Source organism: Opisthorchis viverrini (genome assembly GCF_000715545.1).
Source record: "Opisthorchis viverrini unplaced genomic scaffold opera_v5_21, whole genome shotgun sequence".
Lineage (NCBI taxonomy): Eukaryota > Metazoa > Platyhelminthes > Trematoda > Opisthorchiida > Opisthorchiidae > Opisthorchis > Opisthorchis viverrini.
The window spans coordinates 755,680-775,816 of record NW_008751677.1 but is presented as its reverse complement, the minus strand read 5'-3'; the positions used below and the strand labels follow the sequence as shown (position 1 = coordinate 775,816).

General features: G+C 44.9%; 1 protein-coding gene across 1 annotated transcript; it reads right to left on the bottom strand.

Annotated features, from left to right (window-relative positions):
• T265_01869 (hypothetical protein) lies at window positions 1-10,087 on the bottom strand (the record flags this gene model as incomplete). The annotated part of the gene is made up of 4 exons (XM_009165995.1): window positions 1-1,003; window positions 2,773-3,187; window positions 6,020-6,251; window positions 9,945-10,087. The coding sequence occupies 4 exons, from the start codon at window positions 9,960-9,962 to the stop codon at window positions 298-300; spliced, it is 1,371 nt and encodes a 456-aa protein (XP_009164259.1).
• Between the last annotated feature and the right edge of the window lie 10,050 nt (window positions 10,088-20,137).

Sequence of the window (20,137 nt, the reverse complement as noted above, 5' to 3'; positions counted from 1 at the left end):
ATGTAGACTTTTATTCGTGCCCGTACAACACACTTTAGTAGTGTGAGGCAAGAGGTAACATGCTGCGTTTTTTATGCAACATAGACAACAAGCACACTCCCGTTCGGAGGCGCCTCAACAGCGAACAGGCAATGGGCTTGTTTATGCCGTCGGATGGATAGAAGGGAACATCAGTGCTTCAGTTTGAAAGGGTTGAGGGTGTCAAACACACATACAGGGTTTGTATGAGAGGTCTGATAACTACAGACTATCATTGTCGCATAAAACCATGAATCTCAACCATATGAAAGAAATGTCCTACTCCATCTCTTTGTCGTCCACTTGAACGGTTTCCGCACCCACTTCTTCATAATCTTTTTCCAGGGCGGCCAGGTCCTCGCGAGCCTCACTGAATTCGCCTTCTTCCATGCCTTCACCGACATACCAGTGGACAAAAGCGTGTTTCGCGTACATCATATCAAATTTGTGAGTCAGACGAGCCCAGGCTTCGGCTACTGCGGTTGTATTGCTTAGCATGCACGCCGCACGGTTGACTTGTGCCAAATCTCCACCGGGCACGACTGTGGGTGGCTGATAATTGATCCCAATCTTGAAGCCTGTAGGGCACCAATCAACAAACTGGATGGTGCGTTTGGATTTGATTGAGCTTACTGCATCGTTCACGTCTTTGGGAATTACATCACCTCGGTACAGCAGACAGCAAGCCATATATTTGCCATGACGTGGGTCACATTTGACCATTTGGTTTGCTGGCTCAAAGCACGCATTGGTCAGTTCCGCAACGGACATTTGTTCGTGGTATGCCTTATCGGCTGAGATCGTAGGCGCGTAGGTGACCAGAGGGAAATGAATGCGAGGATAAGGGACAAGGTTAGTCTGGAATTCAACCAGATCCACATTTAGAGAACCCTCGAACCGTAATGACGCTGTGAACGAGCTGACAATTTGGCCCACTAATCGGTTGAGATTGGTATACGTGGGACGATCGATACCAAGATTGCGACTGAAACCGTAAAAGGACAAGGTGAGTGGGTGTAGTGGTGTAGTAGTAGTGCAATCAAACAGAGGTCAGGAACACAGTGTAATCTGATAACCACTAATTTCACGTCACCCTATAAGACAGTAGACTTGTTCTTCTCTGGGACCACTGTTCCACTACTGTCCCACCATTACATGTATGCAAGTACTTACATAATGCATATTTCAACCTGATGATAGCTTTTTACACATAGTCTTTCAAACTAAATGTTCCCTAATTCGGAATGCTGAGAAAGTAGAGCAGGTTGCGCATAAATCTGAGGTTGTTTACTTGCAAGTTTATTGTATGAAGATGAAGTCCAAGACCTAGATCAATAACTGGATGAATATTTCCCGATTGATCAAGGCAATTTTGAGGGATGTGGGTCTCTTTGTTGTTGGCCTGTTCGCGGAGTTTGGCAGTTGGACTGCAGTCACCAAGTGAGGTGATATCATCATTGTGGAACGGAGTGGGTCTGGAAAATCTTCTAGCCTCCCACCCAGCTGTCTTCGTCTCTGTTGCATATACATTCCAGGCATTTTGCTATCCAGTGCTTAATGTGATCTAATTTGCCTTTTTCATTCAGATCTCCGTTTAACAATCATATTCTTGTGGTTTTTCCCTGAGCTCCGGTGCTTCTGCACAGCCGCTGAAGAATATGAGATATGAAGGTCTAGGATGGTTTATTTTTTCAGCTGTGTCTCTTGAGCTTACATAAATGATTCTAGCATATACTCACCAGTCAATAGTCCCGTTTAAAGTTTCGAGTGTGCCAGCTGAAGTTATGTCTATTCTCACGCACTCACCAAACCAATGTATTTTCACCCCAATGAATCATGTATGTGGGTGTTGGAAAATGTCATGAGAAAAGATGTAGCTAGTGTGAAATTACGACCACCCGCATGTTGTCCTAACGAACGTCTTACTAGAATGCGTCCGTATCAGTCCACACTGAGTGTGTGAACGTATGGACTTCATACGTTATCGTACATTCAGTAATTAGTGGGGCGAAACGAGGGTACGCTATGTGTGTGTGTGTGTTTGAGTGAAATAAACGAACTCACTGTTAGCTTAAATCACGTTTTTTTAAACGAACGAGATTTTATGAATCCAGCTAATTAGTTTGTCAAGCAACTAGGGTATGACAGAGCAGCAGCTGTACTTTCAGCTGTCACAACACCGGTTATTTATTGACAAGAGGTTTTGATCCGCTAGTATAGCAATTGTGACCTTTTAGACACTCAACCCTGCACTGACGATGTCACCTCGATTGGCGATGAAACATTTGCAATCCAACTGCCAATCTCGGCGAACAGACCAACAACCAAAGAATAATTCAGTTACGTAGGGGTTCCATAAACCACGAAGCACGAAACGTTTTCCTTTTAGCCAGTTCTCACAACACCGGTTATTTATTGACAAGAGGTTTTGATCCGCTAGTATAGCAGTTGTGACCTTTTAGACACTCAACCCTGCACTGACGATGTCACCTCGATTGGCGATGAAACATTTGCAATCCAACTGCCAATCTCGGCGAACAGACCAACAACCAAAGAATAATTCAGTTACGTAGGGGTTCCATAAACCACGAAGCACGAAACGTTTTCCTTTAAGATAGCCAGTTCAACGAACAGGTCATCGGTTATCTACGTGGTATGAGCTGTCAATTTTCTCATCAGCTGCATGGAAAAGTGTGGCCCTTGAGCATACCACTGATCTGCTTCTTAGTTATATCTCACCACTTTGAAACCTACCGGCAAATATCGTAGATGGCCTCGTTGTCAAAAATGAACGAGCAGTCTGAATGTTCCAAAGTGACGTGAGTGTTCATCAGAGCGTTATATGGTTCCACAACAGCTGTGGAAATCTGCGGAGCAGGATATACACAGAATTCTAGTTTCGACTTTTTCCCATAGTCCACGCTTATTTTCTCCATCAATAGCGAGGTAAATCCAGATCCGGTTCCTCCACCGAAAGAATGAAAGATTAGGAATCCTTGCAGTCCCTGACAGTGATCGGCCGTTTTACGGATGTGATCCATTACCGTATCAACAAGGTCCTTGCCTACGGTATAATGTCCCCTGGCGTAGTTATTTGCAGCGTCTTCTTTTCCAGATATCAAGTTGTCTGGGTGGAATAGTTGGCGGTATATTCCGGTACGGATCTCGTCTGTAATCAATAACAAGTTAAAGTGGAACATTTCAGTGATCATCCGTATGACACTACACCAAGTTACATTTGATTACGTAACTGACTGTTGGTGGCTAACCGCAATGAGGCCGACCACGCAGTATGCTGGTTTTTCACAGCTTAGTTTATCAAGATGCATGGGAGGACCGAAGTGTTCTTACAAAGAACAGGGATTCAAAAAATCTAAGTCAAAGTAATTTTGCCTGGCACGTGACCCTTGCCGCTGTCATAAGGTAGTTCCTACCATGGAGGTATAGTTTTAGGTGAGATTGGAATCACGTGACAGACTGTAAAGTGGCGTGCTGTAAAACAGTGAAACGACAGGATAGATTACTAAGTATAGGTATGCAGCGTTTCTTACAACCATGACTAAACAATGCAGGATGTTTCTGTCGCTCAATGGATACGTTGCTCAGTAGCGTGTTTTCAGTGAAAAACTTCAAAGTGTGTCGCTTTTGTTGCTGTAGATTGGGATGACGAACCACCAATTTCGCTTCACGGCATACGGGGGCTTTATTACAAAACTCCCAGAATACATCGTCAACACGAGCTTCCTTTGTGGGATACCCCGGAACAGTTCAAAATATTTGTCGCACACACTGTTTCCTTTTTACCAATTTGACAACAGCCCCTTCAGATCGTAGTGCTGTGGCTGAGGGCATGGCTTGAGTTCTACCCTCTTTGACCGAAGCCATTTCAAGCCATCCACTTCTAGTGGAGTTAAAGTGAAAAAATTGCATCGTGCGGCTCTATAGCTTGCATACTAGTTGGGAATTTCTGCATCAAGTGACTGAATATACCCGTGGTACTCAAGACTGTGGAAGCCGTTAAGCCCAAACCTAGACAATATTGTTTCAGGAAGAAGCCCGTATACATGAGGCTTCCATTCAAAGGTGACTCGGTTGCTGAACTAATCACCAGAAGGCTTAGAAACTCCGTTGATAAGACATACTTGGCCGCTAATTCATGTTTGAGCTTCATCTCCAGCCCCACTATCAAATTCTGCTTGAAGGACAAATTGCCACGTTCTACCACCAGCTTTTGTGTATACTCATTTGTATGATCGTGCCGAGCATCATACTTTGGTCGTACGATAAGGCATTTGTCGGGCAGAATGCGAGAAAACAACCCCGTATCTCGAAGTGAACGTTGGTCGTACGACAATGCATTTGTCGGGCAGAATACGAGAATACAATCCCGTATCTCAAAGTGATAGTGTGAAGAAACAAGGCTCAAGCGCGATTGAATCACATTTGGCCGAAACCTGTCATGTCATAGACAAGGAGCAAGTCTTCACCATCGTATACCGGGTACCTGTGAACCGATCATGACTGGTACGATCCAAAATACTATCAATCGCAGGGGCGATTGGAATCCCACTGCTGGATCCGCAACTTTGCATCCAAAAGAAACTTGTGCGATCTATGAACTTGAACTGACCTAGGAAACATCCGTGATTCCGTGACTCATTGACCTATCCCTCAACCAACCCCCTTCCTTTGACTTCTATTTCCCTAAAGTGTACTTAGCCCCGACTTTAACCTTTTCCACGGGATTTCGGCTGCAATATAAATCTGTGATATATTAGCCAAGAGGAACAATCACAGAAAACAAGCTTTGTTCGCTACCTTCTTCGTTCACAATTTCTGCATCGGCCAGTCATCCAGTTGCTCGACGAATTTGTCTGTATTCTTACCCCAGAAGTAAAGTGTCCCGCTCATATTCTGTGGTCTTACTCCAGATGCATGAAGGTCACGCACTAACATAGTGCATCAGTTGGGTTATTTCATTCGTTTTGCATGCGTGAAAATTGCAAAGCATACAGCAGGCAGAAAGCTACGTTAAACCAACACGAATACCGCAGACAACTTTGGCACCGCTAAGTTGGACGGGTTATCTCGTTAATTTTGCCTGAGACTTGGAAGTCTTCTGTCGGGGGTGATTTGTTGAGTACGCTTTCTCTCTGGTAAATAAAACTACTCACATGGTTGCTGATAAATTTTTGACAGCCCCTTCTTGGGGTGGGCGCAGCCCTCGGGTTTCCGTCAACCTTATGTTCTACCTGAACCTAAATAGGATGGACTTCGACAAACACTTCGGCGACCTTGCAAGTAGTTTTCTTTTGTGAAAATATACTATAGCATCTGGAATATCAAACCAACTGAAACATGAAGTAGTCTTTGTGCAGCACATTCGGTTGAAGGATATCACAAACGAGTGAGAACCAAATTGATATGCAAATGCATTCACTTGCCGATTACTCTCCACTGCTTTACTTGCTGGTGTCCCGAAAGTTAGCTGAAACAGGGATCACCAAACTGAAGTCTGAATTCAAATATCCATTTTTGATAATTTCAACCGAATGTGCATAGTTATAATCCGCGACATACGTGGAGCCGGCTGAGTCCAAACTCATAAGCCGCTCATAGTGAATGGACGTCGCACTACCTTAGTTGTGATGGTCCGATTACCCAGCAATCACCTCCCCCATTCGTTTGTCAGACATGGAATGCGAAGCCTTCGTTCGTTTTCGACATTTTTGTGCTTTCATCACTACTCAACTGGATTCATCCAGACTAAACAGTGGAATGTGTGGAATACGGCACATCATACATGCGTTCTACAGACGGTCTTCTTAGTTTGATTGATTTTATTTAGCCTACCAAAACATTCGGTTTTAGTAGTCTGTATAAAGAAGATCGCGCTTTTCTGTGACGGACGGTCGGGGATTTTGAACACAACCGCATACATATTCCACTGATCACGTTGCAATCCGGCTAAACCTGAAAAATGGATCCTGACTCAACTTACCAATAACACTGGGTTCCAGATCCACAAATAGTGCGCGTGGGACGTGTTTTCCCTGCACGGTTTCACTGAAGAAAGTGCTCAATTGAAGTGAATCCTCTTCCAGCATTGGATGAAGTCCGGCGTATGATAACTGGCCATCCGCAGGTAGCCCGTGTTCAAGGCAATACAATTCCCAACAGGCGTTACCCATCTGGACACCGGCTTGGCCGATATGTATACTGATGCATTCTCGCTAGCAAAAGGATTAAAGGGAATTCAAATTAACGCAACCTCTACGCAGACGCCCAAAATCACATTTTGCGAGAGCAAACAATTTAAAAGTTCTAGGATGATGAAGAGTGTGGGTGGTAGCTTAGTTTGTTCGGTTGATGCTCGAGTCCATTCACCAGCAACCTTGCGATAAGTGTTTCATCACTCAGCACGTTTTTATGTAACGGCGTGGAACTTAAGCCGGTAGGTGGACAGCGGGACCGCAAAAAGCAGCTACGGTCCGAGAGGAATCTGGCTATTAACTATGTTGATGATACCGATGAAACGCAAATCAATGCTTCACTTATTGTACCATGGACTCTCCATTTTTGTTGGAGCAGGATACAAGTTTGGCGAACTGGAATCATGTCTAGCTCTAAACCTGGTTACGCTTCCGCGATATGACTTAACATCCTTCGGCTAGCCAGACTGAATTACCCAAGGTACTATATTGTCTGATGGTAAAAAAAACTGGGTTCACTTTGAGTCTTTGGAAGGAATCAGAAGAAAAACCGACCGATTCTGTGACAGTTCAGGCTGTAATGTTGCGCACATATATCGGCCTTTCAGAGAAATTTCGCTTTCTGGGGAGCCTGGAGTTCCATCACGGGGCGGACAACTTTCTTGGGTTTAGCTTCATGAACTCTTCTTTCCGACCTTCGTTTTGACTTCGGCGCCACATCAGAAATGACCCCAAGTTTTGACGAGATGGTACGTTTTGCATGATACATTATGTAGTTAATTACTCCGGCTTATTAGTTTTTCCACATACTTACACGCTAATGATAAAAAAGTTCAATTATACTGGATTTCCGGGCGCCGGAGTAGGCCTGAATATCCTCACATAAGTCTCGTGATAGTACATCGTAGATTACTACTCACTAGTACCCACATGTTAGGCCGTTAATAGATGAAAGGTAAAACTGTGCAAAGCTCAGAGAAAATTGAACAGGGGAAGCCAAATCCCTCAGATAGACACCGAAACCACATACATTCAATTCCAAAAAGCGACTACTCCTCACTGATTAGCATCACAGCATGGTAGTCCCGGTCAGACACTTTACAGGCTAAAACACAGTCTGTCTTACAGGGTTGTTTCCACTGAAGTAAGCACGCGACAGAGAAGACTCTAAGGCTACATTTGTTATGCAAGGAATGGATAACGAAGGCTGTGCTAAGTAAACTCTGTCGCGTCCTCTTGGGAACTGTCTCCTCGGCAGAGGCACTCGGAACATGGCCTTGTTTGGATGAGATAAAAGACGCTTTTGCCTAAGAGCCACTGTCTTCAGAACCAAAACAGTACGACTTATTTTCGTCAATCACGGTCAGAAGACCGATTCGGTTTCCTATCGTGCTTAGGTTTAGGCAGCCTAACAACATCCGATCACGTGTACAAGCATGAAATTCACAACAAGGGCTAATGTCATGCTACTTCGACCGTCACATGATACTATCAGTAGGGAGGTCGACGGCCACGCCATACACAGCGTGGCGGGTACATGGAAAATTTACGGATAACGCCACCTTACTTATTCTTCGTTTCCATCATCCAGTCTTATTCCCACCAGTCTTTATACAGGTTTAGAGCACTAAGAATTGCAGTTTGGTTCAGCCTTGGTGATATCTTCGAAACATCTGGACTGAGTCAGCTTTCGAAAGCTGTAATCTGACTCTGCTATATTCATTATTCGTATTGTTAGGCAACCAACAGGAAAGGTGGTTCTTACTCATTCTCGGGATTACCTGACGCATACGTCAGAGGTAACAATAAAGAGCGCGAGTGTTGTACCTAATAGGATTGCTCGCTTCTCTCTTCTTGCCTCTTGGTCGCTCATCTCTGACACAGCAGCTGTCGCTATCTATGCTCTGGACGTCGTTTTACTAAGTCACAAAGAGAGGTTACCGCTTGACGGTAACCTCTCCAGCTGTTTTGGAAATGCCTGTGCGAAGAGGCTGAGAGAGGCATATTATTCCCCGTTTGTTTCATCTGCGAGTGCCCCACCAGAGTGCGGCTCTGGCCTTGCCAAAAACCATCTCGGTAATGCTCTAGAAATTCTTTTACTACGGACTAAGGGTTCAAATATCATCAGGGTCTCTTGTGACCTGAAAGCGCATGTGGAAGGGCTTAACGTTGATGAGAGTCAATTGATCGGTTGCCAGGACTGCACATGAATGAAGGGCGTCTGATGTAGAAATGTGCACTGATTAGGCTCCGTTCCTGTGTACTACCACTTTTCAAAACATTAGAAAGCATTTGGCTACACTATGACCACCGTCCCAGATCCAGCTACTCCACACCACCATTAGTTACTTGTGGCGAGGATTGGACGCTACCTGGTTATCCTCCTGGACTATAAGTGCGGACTTCTGACAACTTTATTTCCTGCCACACTTCACAATTCTGTCCGCGTCTACCCAAAATGTACACGCTTATCAGAGCCACTGAGAAGCCCATGGTTCCCAAAATCAGTCGCATATATCAGAGTAATCTTTTTCAAAGCTTGACGTTTATTTTTCATTCTGCATGTCGACCGTCCGTACATGATTCTGTGACGCAGCCTAATCAACAGACTCCGAAGTAAACCCTCTACAACTGCTACCACAACCAGCCTCCTTGCATCAGCCAACGAACTGTAAAAATTGGAGTACAGGCGTTTTGGTTGTAGTGCTGTGAAATGTGAGGGCGCAGCAGCGAGCGAGCAGCGCAAGTGGGTGCCCATGTCTTGGTTCTGTAAGTGTGGATGACCTCTCATGATGGGCCCCTGTGTTTCCAACCCTGCCTGCTGAAAGACGCTACAAGGGGTTGCTGCTAATGGATATCAGTGCTACTCTTGTTGTCAGTTTCTATTCGGATTGTCCGACTGGGTGGTTTTGGCATTTGGGAATGATTTTGGTAGGATAGCACAATGAGGCTTTCGAATCAATGGCTGTAAGGCAGCGGAGCATCGGTGTTGAGCTTCAGTGATGTGCTGCCAATGATGATGATGATGATGATACTGATGATGATGATGATGATGATGATGATGATCATAATGATGATAGACGAAAGTCTGACAGACTGTATGCTAGCCACTCAATCAGTCATTACGAATTTTTATATCATAATTTCATGTCCATCGTCGAATTTTTCAGTATCGGGTTCCTGTAACTGACTACTTAGAACCGTTGGTATCAACGCACCATCATATTATCTAAAACGAGAGTTAGGCGTTCAAAAGCCTATGTCAGCGCGTAGTATCTATACACGCACTTTTCGAATACCACACTCAGTGATGGAACTTTCAACAGATGCTAGGAAAAACCTCTCTGGAACAACCTCTATCATGATGTACGTTGTGGTCGTTGGGCTTTGTTTTACGGTTATCTTACAGGGCTTAGAACTGATTATTTCCTTGAGTTATCGTCCACATATTTTCTCCTCCCATATGATATAGGCGCAGTCCCCGCCGGAATTTTCAATGAGTGCAAAAATTCCTGTCGAAAATTGATTTTTCTTCCACCAAACTTCCGCCACTATGCACACGTCTAAGGAATGAAATGCACCGTGCCAATAAAGCGCGTTTTATCATGTGCCCTTTTTTTTCACAAGAAACACGTTTACTTACTGAACTATGATTACAATAATTTTCATTGAAGTCGATGGAATCTGCATCGCCTCCAAGGCCATGTAACTTACCGAGTTAGCAAATGACATGTCTTCGCAGATCTGTATTCGAAAGTTGGAATGTCACTGACAAATGGCCGCTCCCGTTGGATCACCGTGGTCCAAGAGCGTAATCTACGCACACTGGGGCTCGCGCGTATTCTAGTTCAAGATCGATAACTACGGCCATAGCAGCATTTGAAATCTCCTCAAGGCCGATCGATCGGAGTCTGCTGGCACGTACAAGGAAGCACGTGACAAGACAAGGAAACATGTTTCACCTTAGAATCAAGCCCAGAATTGAAGGTTGCATCTGAGCCATTGCCAACACTGTAGCTATTACAAAATGTAGAAATCAAAGTGGAAACTACGAGTTACACTTGCAATGATACCCGAAATATCAAACTCCTCAGTGACTGGAAGAGACAATTTCATCCTCTGAATTTACCGCGGTTTATTGCTATTAAATTTGGCGGAACGATACAAATTGGAGTTCGTCTACTTGTGCACTACACCAATACTCCGCTGAATGAGAAGAACGATGTGTCTTACACAATTATAAGTTATATATAGTTAATACATGTATATGAGTGTGCATACATATATGAGCTGGAAATGTATCAATTCAGAGATCAGCTAATGCGATCAGTGTGTAGCTACCGATTCCTCAATTTCCGATTCATCGGTGAACGAAACTGTGGGAGCTGTAACCACCAGAGTTGGTCAAACAATGACTTGGCGGCGAACTATAAAAGCCATTACCAGCAAACTCAGCTGAGCCGGTCATTCCCGTATTCCTGGATGGGGACCACGAGACCAGCCATTTCACTGGTTAGAGACATCGTCAGACGTGGCCCAGTCGCATCCTAAATGGCACTCAGGCATCCAAGCTATTGCCTTCAATGCATAGCTCCCTTCCCAGTTCCCTCATTTTACAGTCCACTGACAGTGTTGTATTTACGCACGAATTTATCAGCCCCCGCCCCCAATGCGCAGGTACCCACTTCACCTCCCCAAATCATCGGTGAACGAAACTGTGGCACTGTACGACAAGCACACGGTTATTACAGCTGACAATGATGATGATCAGCAATATCTTCATCGTCATCTTTATGGTCCTCATCCTCTTCCTTATCATCACCATCGCCATCATCGCAGTCATCATCAACAACAACAAATACAACACCCATGCGGTCACCATCTGCATCAGTCACCGGCATCATCATCATCATCATCATCCATAAATTAAAATTCTTTTGAACTGGTGCTTTACTAACTAAAACAAAAATTATATAAGAGCTTTACTGTAACAAGAAGAACGGAATGGATGAGTGGCGTTACCTGACGCTAACCTACCATTAGCAGTCTGAGGTATCGAATCCGCCGAACGGGTTCACCTGCATGTCAGCCGGATTATGCCAAAGTAAATATGGTGTGGGTTCCCCGTTGTTTTTGTCTAGCGAAGTGTACACTTTGGTGTATCATACAGTAGAGGGCAGAAATGTTATGCACCAATTCCTCCCCACCCTCCAAGCAAGCGCTATTTATTTATGTTCTATGTGCCACACTACGTTCTGCGTATGCCAGTCGACCGACTTCCTCGAAGGGCCTTCTCGCCCCAACCATGTGAAGGGTGGAAGAGAGCCAGAGGCGATCAAACAATGACTTGGCAGCGAAGTGTGAAAGCCATTACCAGCAAACTCAGCTGCGCTGGTCACTGCCGTCTTCCTGGATGGGGACCGCGAGACGGGCTACATCAATGGCTAGAGACATTATCAGACATGGCCCAGTCGCGCCCTCAATGGCGCTCGTGCATCAAACCTATTGCCTTCAATGCATAGCTCCCTTTCCAATCCCCCCACTTGACAGCCCACTGACAGTGCTGGATTTATGCACCAATTTATTAGTTCCCGCCTGCAATGAGCAGCTACCCATCTGACCTCCCCAAATCATCGGTGAACGAAACTGCGGCAGCTACAACCACTGTACGACGAGTACGCGGTTCTTACAGCTGACAATGATGATGATGATGATGACGTGTATATATTGTGATGTGCGCATACCAGTATATTGGCGATCAAGGACATATAATAATTTTGCTTGTATCGCTCGAAAAGCGCATTTAGGTTCTTGAGAGAAAGTAAATGGCCGTTTTCCTATTTCATGTATTTAAATCGCTGTTCAATTTCTCGTCTCGTCGCATTTCGGGCTATTCGGGCCCAAACCTGCTTTCTATGGACGTAATTGGTAAACTGGTAAAATAAGATATTTTGAGGTGTACAGAACACAGTAATGGTGTGAGCCGGTTCTGTGTGTGTACAGTGTTGTCTTTCAGGCAGGTGGGATACTGGGAGGCTACATGAGAGGGGCGACTGTGTGACGTAGAACAAGAGGATGCTGTTGAGGTGTGGTACTTACCATTTCGGGTCTTTGTGACCAACCAACCTGGCTGTTTGCTATGATAGCCATTGTTGCACTACCGTGCACTACCCTTCACATGATTATCCGTTTCATGCAATGGGTCTATGTCGTTGATCTAAGTGCTCGTTTTCAATGGTCAAAACAGACTGCCTATTTCCGAACTTGAAAAAAAACCTCAGATCACATCCTCTATTTTCTGGATTAAAGGATTGTGTAGCGACTTACCTTTGAAAAATGTAGACTGGTTTAATGGGTTTATATCAACCCCCGCTGCCTTGCTGGTGGGCCTTCCAGCCAAAAGCCTTAGCTGAGGGTCGTAATAGTCTTCTTATCCAGAAATGAGCGACATAGCAGTGTTCCCCATGCCATGTAAAACCGGGAGTCGCCAAATTACAAATGACTTCATGTCGCATCGGACGTCGCTTGGTGTCATCACCCAACTGACTACATACAACGGGTGGCTGAGCGAAAACAGACTACTGGTGACTCAGTCTTTCTTCCCTCTTTCTTGCTCCCCTACCTACTTCACTTTTAGCGAAAGCTTTATAGGCCGGTTCTTAGGAACCGACAGGTCAGTCCTCCGCCCATTCTCATCATCAGCACTATCTACGATCAACTTAACCAATACGGTGGAAAACTGTTTGAAACCATTCTTCAACTTTCGACACTCAGTCCATCTTTATTCGCACTCTGACACAAGCCAGACAACGGACTGCTGTTTCAGGTACGCTGAAGTCGCTTCCTATTGATAGCGCTGTCCTTCTGAAACGAGTGTTCAAGACCGAAGTACGACTGCTGAACTACCCTCCCCATCGGTCTCTTCTTCTCTTAATTCCGGTCACGCAACTATATTGATCCAGAAGTTGCTGTAGCTGGTTCTGAATGGTTGGTAGTATAGTTTTAAGACACTGTCCTGGAGTGATAGCCCGTTTATAGTCGCCTGTGTGCTGATCCCTTGACAAAGTCTCCAAGAAACTCAAACTGACTCTCCAGTAATAGCTGCTTACGCCCCAACATAATGTAGCTCCGATACTCTCATGGGTAGTTTGCACGACGCTGTGAAGTTTATTACGGTGGGCATAGAGCTGAGATTTTGTTACGGTTGTCTCAACGACGAAGACGCAATTAGGCAAATTTGGGGCTTCTGAGGCTCAAGCGGGTAGTGCTGGATTGGAATCGAGAAGCACAAGGACGAAGCCGTTGACCACAGACAGAATGCTCGGCAAGCCGTTTGTGGAACGGCGAAGCTAATTGGAGCTGAGCACTGCATCTCATGCAACACTATGAAATCAGCGTTCGTAATAGCCCGTTTATAGTCGCCTGTGTGCTGATCCCTTGACAAAGTCTCCAAGAAACTCAAACTGACTCTCCAGTAATAGCTGCTTACGCCCCAACATAATGTAGCTCCGATACTCTCATGGGTAGTTTGCACGACGCTGTGAAGTTTATTACGGTGGGCATAGAGCTGAGATTTTGTTACGGTTGTCTCAACGACGAAGACGCAATTAGGCAAATTTGGGGCTTCTGAGGCTCAAGCGGGTAGTGCTGGATTGGAATTGAGAAGCACAAGGACGAAGCCGTTGACCACAGACAGAATGCTCGGCAAGCCGTTTGTGGAACGGCGAAGCTAATTGGAGCTGAGCACTGCATCTCATGCAACACTATGAAATTGCTCAGCGTTCGGACAAGAGTAGAATACCAGTTGACGAACTGTCAGGCTTAAGGTGCAAAAGAGCACCCGTGTGGGCTGAGAAGCTTCGTGGGAGAAACCTTGGGTATCTGAAGAATTCGGTAAGGCGAAAGAACTCTGGGAATTTACGCAGACTCAGCTGATCTGCTCATCAGGCCCAAAGGCAGATCACTGATGACGGCAACTTGTCTGTCTTCAAGAGAGAAGAGCACCTTTCTTGTTGGATTGAGCACCTTCAAGAAAAAATTCAACTAGATAACCGCAGTTGCACGGCCAGACATCCAAACGGCAACTCAACCATTGCCAGTGAACTTGGAATCCCCACGGATGTGCAAATAAGCGAGTCAAAGAGTTTCTGGCCCCGACGACCTCATACTAAGGGTATTCAACTTTATGTGTATAATCCTAATTCGGTGCTTTCCTAGCTTATCCATCTCTATCTGGGAGAAAAAGGCCATTCGAGCTAGCTGGACTCAGTCAATGGTGATGACCATCTTTAAATGGAACGCCCACAGTTAGGATGGCAGTCACAGAGGAATTATCTTGACCCCCCTGTTGTAGCCAGACTCTTTGAATCACTGATTCTACATCATCTTGCGAATGCACGTGAAGATGGGACTTGAGAATAGGAGGCAGGATTCCAGAAGAGAAGGGGCTATGCGGACCACATCTTCACACTCCGTCAGTTTTTAGAGCAGCGAGATGCGTACAAATGCTCTGTAATCTTGGTTTTTGTTGATTTGGAAGTGCTTTGGATTCTGTTGACCGATTAGGTTTGTTCAGCACGTTTGCCTAACAGAGTATCCCCCCGGGAATTCGTGAATACCGTACTCCGTTGGTATTAACATACCTGAGAGCTCGCGCAAGTGTATGGCGGGACCACCAAAAGCTTTCCTACTAGTACTGGGGTCCCACAAGGATGTCTACCCTCTCCATTAGTGTTTCATTTCATCACGGGTAATGAGGCGAACACTAGAAGGCCTCGAAAATATTGTTTTACAGATCCATCCGAGCGAGAACCTTGTTGACCTGGAATATGGGGGCAACTATACTCTGAAAGGAGCAGGATGCTAGAGCAATCTTAGAAAAGCTAGGTGGAATCATTCAGACTTCTGGCATATGCTTGACACCCGCAAAGTGAAAAGTCATGCTTCAGGGTTTACTTTCTTTGTAAGCACCTCTAGGAATTCAGTGGAATTTGTGGAATGCTACACTAGCTGAAAGTCAACGCAGTAATCTCGAAGGTCAGAATTGCTTTCACCAAATCGCACCACTTATGGGATCAAAAGGGCATATCAATGGATCTAAAAAGAATCGTTCGTCAGACTACGTTGCGGGCTGAATTTTTCGGTCCTCGGTCGCTTCAGGACTATAGCTTGAATCGGCTGGAATAAGTGACTTCGCAACCAATTCATCAGGGATCGGGTCTTTGGTGAAGGGAGGATGTATTCGGCACTACAAGCCAGTATCACTTGGGATGTGGCACGCACTCTGAGTTCGTTCGCCAAGAAGAGCGTGGTTATCCATGCCTACCTCAGGATGATGATAAGCTGATAGGACAGAAAGGATTGAGGAGTATTTCGAAAAGTGCTGACACAGTTGATACTGTTGGCTATCCAGAATGTGGCTTGCATTTACTTTCCTGAAGACAACGAAAGATTTGCCAATTTTGGTTGAACTCGTGTTGTCAGTTTCTGTCCAAGACTAAGTGTTGGAAGTATACGTATCTCGGATACGTTTGATAGACTGACACCGACTGGTGCGTCTGCACATTTGGCACTTTTTTGTCTCTAGTTTTAAGAGTTGTTCAGTATGGTGAAAACGATTTTGCGTGATCGTTTCCGTCCTCACGACAACAACCTTTTGACTAAAGTAGGCCGACACAGAGCCTTTAAACTGTGCGTGAAAGCATTCTATCGTGAAGATTCATTGAATGACACTCGGTGGCTAGTCATGAAAAGGCCAGACGTTAGGCCGGGTAACCTAGTGCCGTTTGTTGACGATGCCCACTGAAGCAACGCTGTTAATCTTTGTGCGAGGGAAAATGATGATTACCTTTCACATAAGGAAACTGGAACACAAAGGAACCAGTTAGGACACCCGCTTTTTTGTCAAATTTCTCCTAAGCTATCAGATTTTTCATCCCGTGTCTTTTACCTTTGAAGATCAACAGAAATAAAGCAGCACGTGATCCACCGGACGCACAAGATCGAACCCAAACCCGGACATGAGCAAAATATGGTATTGTCTGTCCAGCTGTTTCAGTCAGAATAAGATGCTACATGCAACTACAAACCTAATAGGAATCTAACCGTGCACGTTATTTTACCCAGATGTGATCGGTAGTTTTGAATAGAGCTGGCTCTGAATGGATTGGTCATTTGGACTGGAACTTCTAGTGTTACTCCAATAACATTTTCATCGTCCACCTCCAATAAGCTTTGTGTGTGCTCCCTCCTTCAGTGATTCTCTTCCAGTCGTGAAATTAAAATTTCAGTGAGTGGCATCCAAGAATAGCAACACCGAATTCGTGATGGTTGGTTGGTTGTCTGGTCGAACATGGGAGCGTAATGCAATGTTAATACGGTTTGGATGGATAATCAATAGATCAGTCTGTTGGATCAAACTGTGGCCCATAAGTTGTGTTTACCAAAGGTCAAAAGTGGCCATAAACTGGAAGAACAGATGCGATAGGTGAAAGGAGTTGAACATGCGATGAAAAGGGCGGTCAGTCATGGGGTTTGGTACACTTTAGGAACACTAGTCTGGGTTTTTTATTACTGAGCATGAAAAAAGACCCCGTGCTTTCACCTACTGGTTTGAGTGCTTGATTTTGGTCTCAGAACGCTCAAGCTCATCATAATCATCAGCGACAGCATGACATCAGTGTTCAACACCGATACTCCACTGACGTACAACCATGATTTATTTGAAAGCCTTATTTTAAAGAAAAGAGTAAAAGGGGATAGGGAAAGGACTTAGTGCTAACTCACAACAATTATTCCGAGGTGTCTACACTACCAGACATTCACTCGGGCGATCTGGATAGAAACTGACACAAAGAAAACCACCACCGTTGGAAGCCATATCTTGTAATGTCTCCAACCAGGCACAGTGAGGATCACGCGGTCCCCATCCTAGAAGGCGAGTAGCACCGACAGCACCCAAGAATTTCGTGATCTCCTTCATACTTCTCTGCCAAGCCAAGGGTTGGCCACCTCTCTGCTTCCGCGACTCTGAGTTGGACATGGAAAATAGCACTGCCTTCGGTAAACGACGGTTCGGCATACGCAACACATGTCCCAACCAACGCAGCTTTTGGTGCTGGACACATTCTTCAATGGAATTACCCGTTACACAACCGAAAACGCGCTTCCTAAATGCCTTGTTACGGATACGCCGACATCAACCCACACGAGTCATGGTTCTGAGACAACGATCGCTGAACACCTGAAGACGTCTCAGGTCCGTTGCTCGAACAGGCCAAGTCTCACAGCCGTACAAGCTAAAGCAAATTAACCAATACGACCACAGCAAAGTGTCTTGTGTATACATGTACAGTCACCAGACGGAAGACAAACCTGACCTTAAAAGAACTACCGCCCTTCATGGCTTTACACTGCTTCTGATAGAGTACTGTGCTAACACAAAAAGCGCACGGTGTTAAATAAGCCCCCGGAAAATTCATATGGGATCCTGAAAGCGAAATGCCGTACAAAACAGTGGTCAAAACATAAAAACACACTAAATTTTTTAATTATGTGCACTTTTTGAATAGTTTTGATACAATCGATACAATCGAGGCACTGACATGTGGGTGAAACGTACAGATGCTTTCAATAGGAAATCATCCATGGCTTCTCCGGAAAAATGAATCTGAAATATCCGCTAACATGAGAACACAGCGTGGACTGGCTCTAGCATGGTTTTCCTCAAAACGTTGTATCCAGCATTTTCAACCGCGATGTACAATAAACTGAACGGAGCCGTGTACAGTGTAACAACGGTAAAACATCGTGCTAAACGTGGTGTGGATAGAACGTGGGTTAGGGGGTTGGGGGAGGGGCGTAGGTACTTCTGTGCAGGTCATATATCATGATTGTTTTAGCTGTTCGGAGGCTGATCACTCAGTAGTTTGGACCAGTTCGTCGTAGTCCGTATCCGTTTTGTATCGTGGAAGAGCTCCCTTATAGGTCTGGAAATACAATGATGAGAGAAAAACAATCCCAATAGATGCTTCGGTACAGAAAAAAGAGACAAAAAACGAATTGTAACTTTCTAAGTGACCAACTCTGCTGTGCAATCCACTAATTAGTAGATTCCATGTAGAAAACCCCTTCGGTTTTCTGCTTTGTGTTGGGAAGTGGCATTTTCGCGAGTTTGAATGACTTTGATGCCTAATCTAGCTAAGCCTACTTCATGAATGTGGTTGAATCCACATTGATGTGTAGATGGCTCTACGCTACCGTATCCCCTACACATCACGCGCTTCTCTGTCAAATATGTTTTTCTCAGACCTGGAAGACAGTGGAAGCGAAGAAACTGTTTGTGAACGCATCTGGTTCATCTGAACAGAACTCACAGTATGGTAAGATTATTAGCGATGCATGCCAGCGATATTGGTACAGTTCAGTGCCGGACGAAACTCAACAATTTAATTTTGTTTAATTTCAGCTGTAACACCGTTCCAGTGCCTAGCTGCCATGCTACCCGAAGGAAGCACGAGGGCTGGGATACTGTCAGGTTGCCCAAGCCTAGACAGAGGCATATATCGGGTTCGAACCACGGACCTTGCGGTCTAACCACTTGAGCCATCTCACCCCAATCCAACATTAATAACAGTTTTGGAACTGCACAGTTTGAAGAGGTTTGTAGCATTGAGTGATTGGGCGCGCAAAGCTATGGTCAATGACAAAAATCATTTGTACCGGTTGCAGTTTTGCTGGAAAGATTAGAGCCTTATGTGTTGCTGACGTCACACGAACCAGTGGTTCATAGAAGTAAGAAGTAAGAAGAAGTGGTAACTTAGTTGTCTGGACATCCATCTGGCAACATCAAGATCACAGGCTTGAGATCCATATCAGTTTTACCTTACCTACCTAATAATGGCTGAATGTATGATGGATCTGGTAGTTCATACTAGTTTTTACCGTTTGAAAACAGCCACGCTTGAGCTCATCTAGTTGATCACGCAAAAACTGAGGGCCACTTTGATGCTTGCGACTATCGTTTAGGTTGAGCTGTCAATGTGTGCATGCAGCGGTTCTCAAGTCCAAGCATCTTCTAGGTACGTCTTCGTTTAAGGTAAGTAGTTATCGTCTTCATACTATGAGCACTATGGGCATTATAAGAGCTTCTCTTGTGGCATTGAACAGACCACAATTCAACAGCGCTGAACAGGCAATAACTGTTAGCAGCTTGTTTCTGCAACTATTCCAACTATTCCAATATTACAAGCGCTGCTTCACCGTCAATGAAGCTGTGGGAAAAAATCTTGCAGCTGATCAGCTGTTGATCCTGTCGGGACAGTACGGCCCCCTGTTCCATAGATTTATCCATAAAAGGGACTGTTATCGTCCCCGATTTGTCCCAAAACGCATACTCACCAAGGCAGTTTGGAGTTGTTCCTCACTGTCTCCCGCTTCTGCTAACAAAAAGTACTGAAGAATGGCAGCGATGAGTATCAGGACTCCTGCCAGATGTATAAGAAACAAAGCAGCTAGAAGTATCCAGTAGGAATGGGAATACTGGATAGCCGTGGACATTTGGAGTTTCTGAAAGGTGGAAAGAATAGGTATAGAGTTAAGAATCCTCGAATAAAGGTAAACAGCATTCCGCTAGACAGACTCCTCTTCGTGATACTATCACAATTATTTTGGTCATACTACATCCAACAGAAAGCACTGAAAGAGAGACTGGCTTTTGGAATAACTCAACAGCAATAGTTGATCGTGAGAACTCAGGGCTTTCGACTCCGGTCTGTGAAGTAGTAAGTCGGTTAGGGAACCAAACGCATAACTACCAAGTGAAGTTATCAATGGGGTTAAATAGAGCGGTTATTGAATCCTGGTTAGTCCATGGATATGTTCCTTTCGGACAGACGTTTCATCCAACT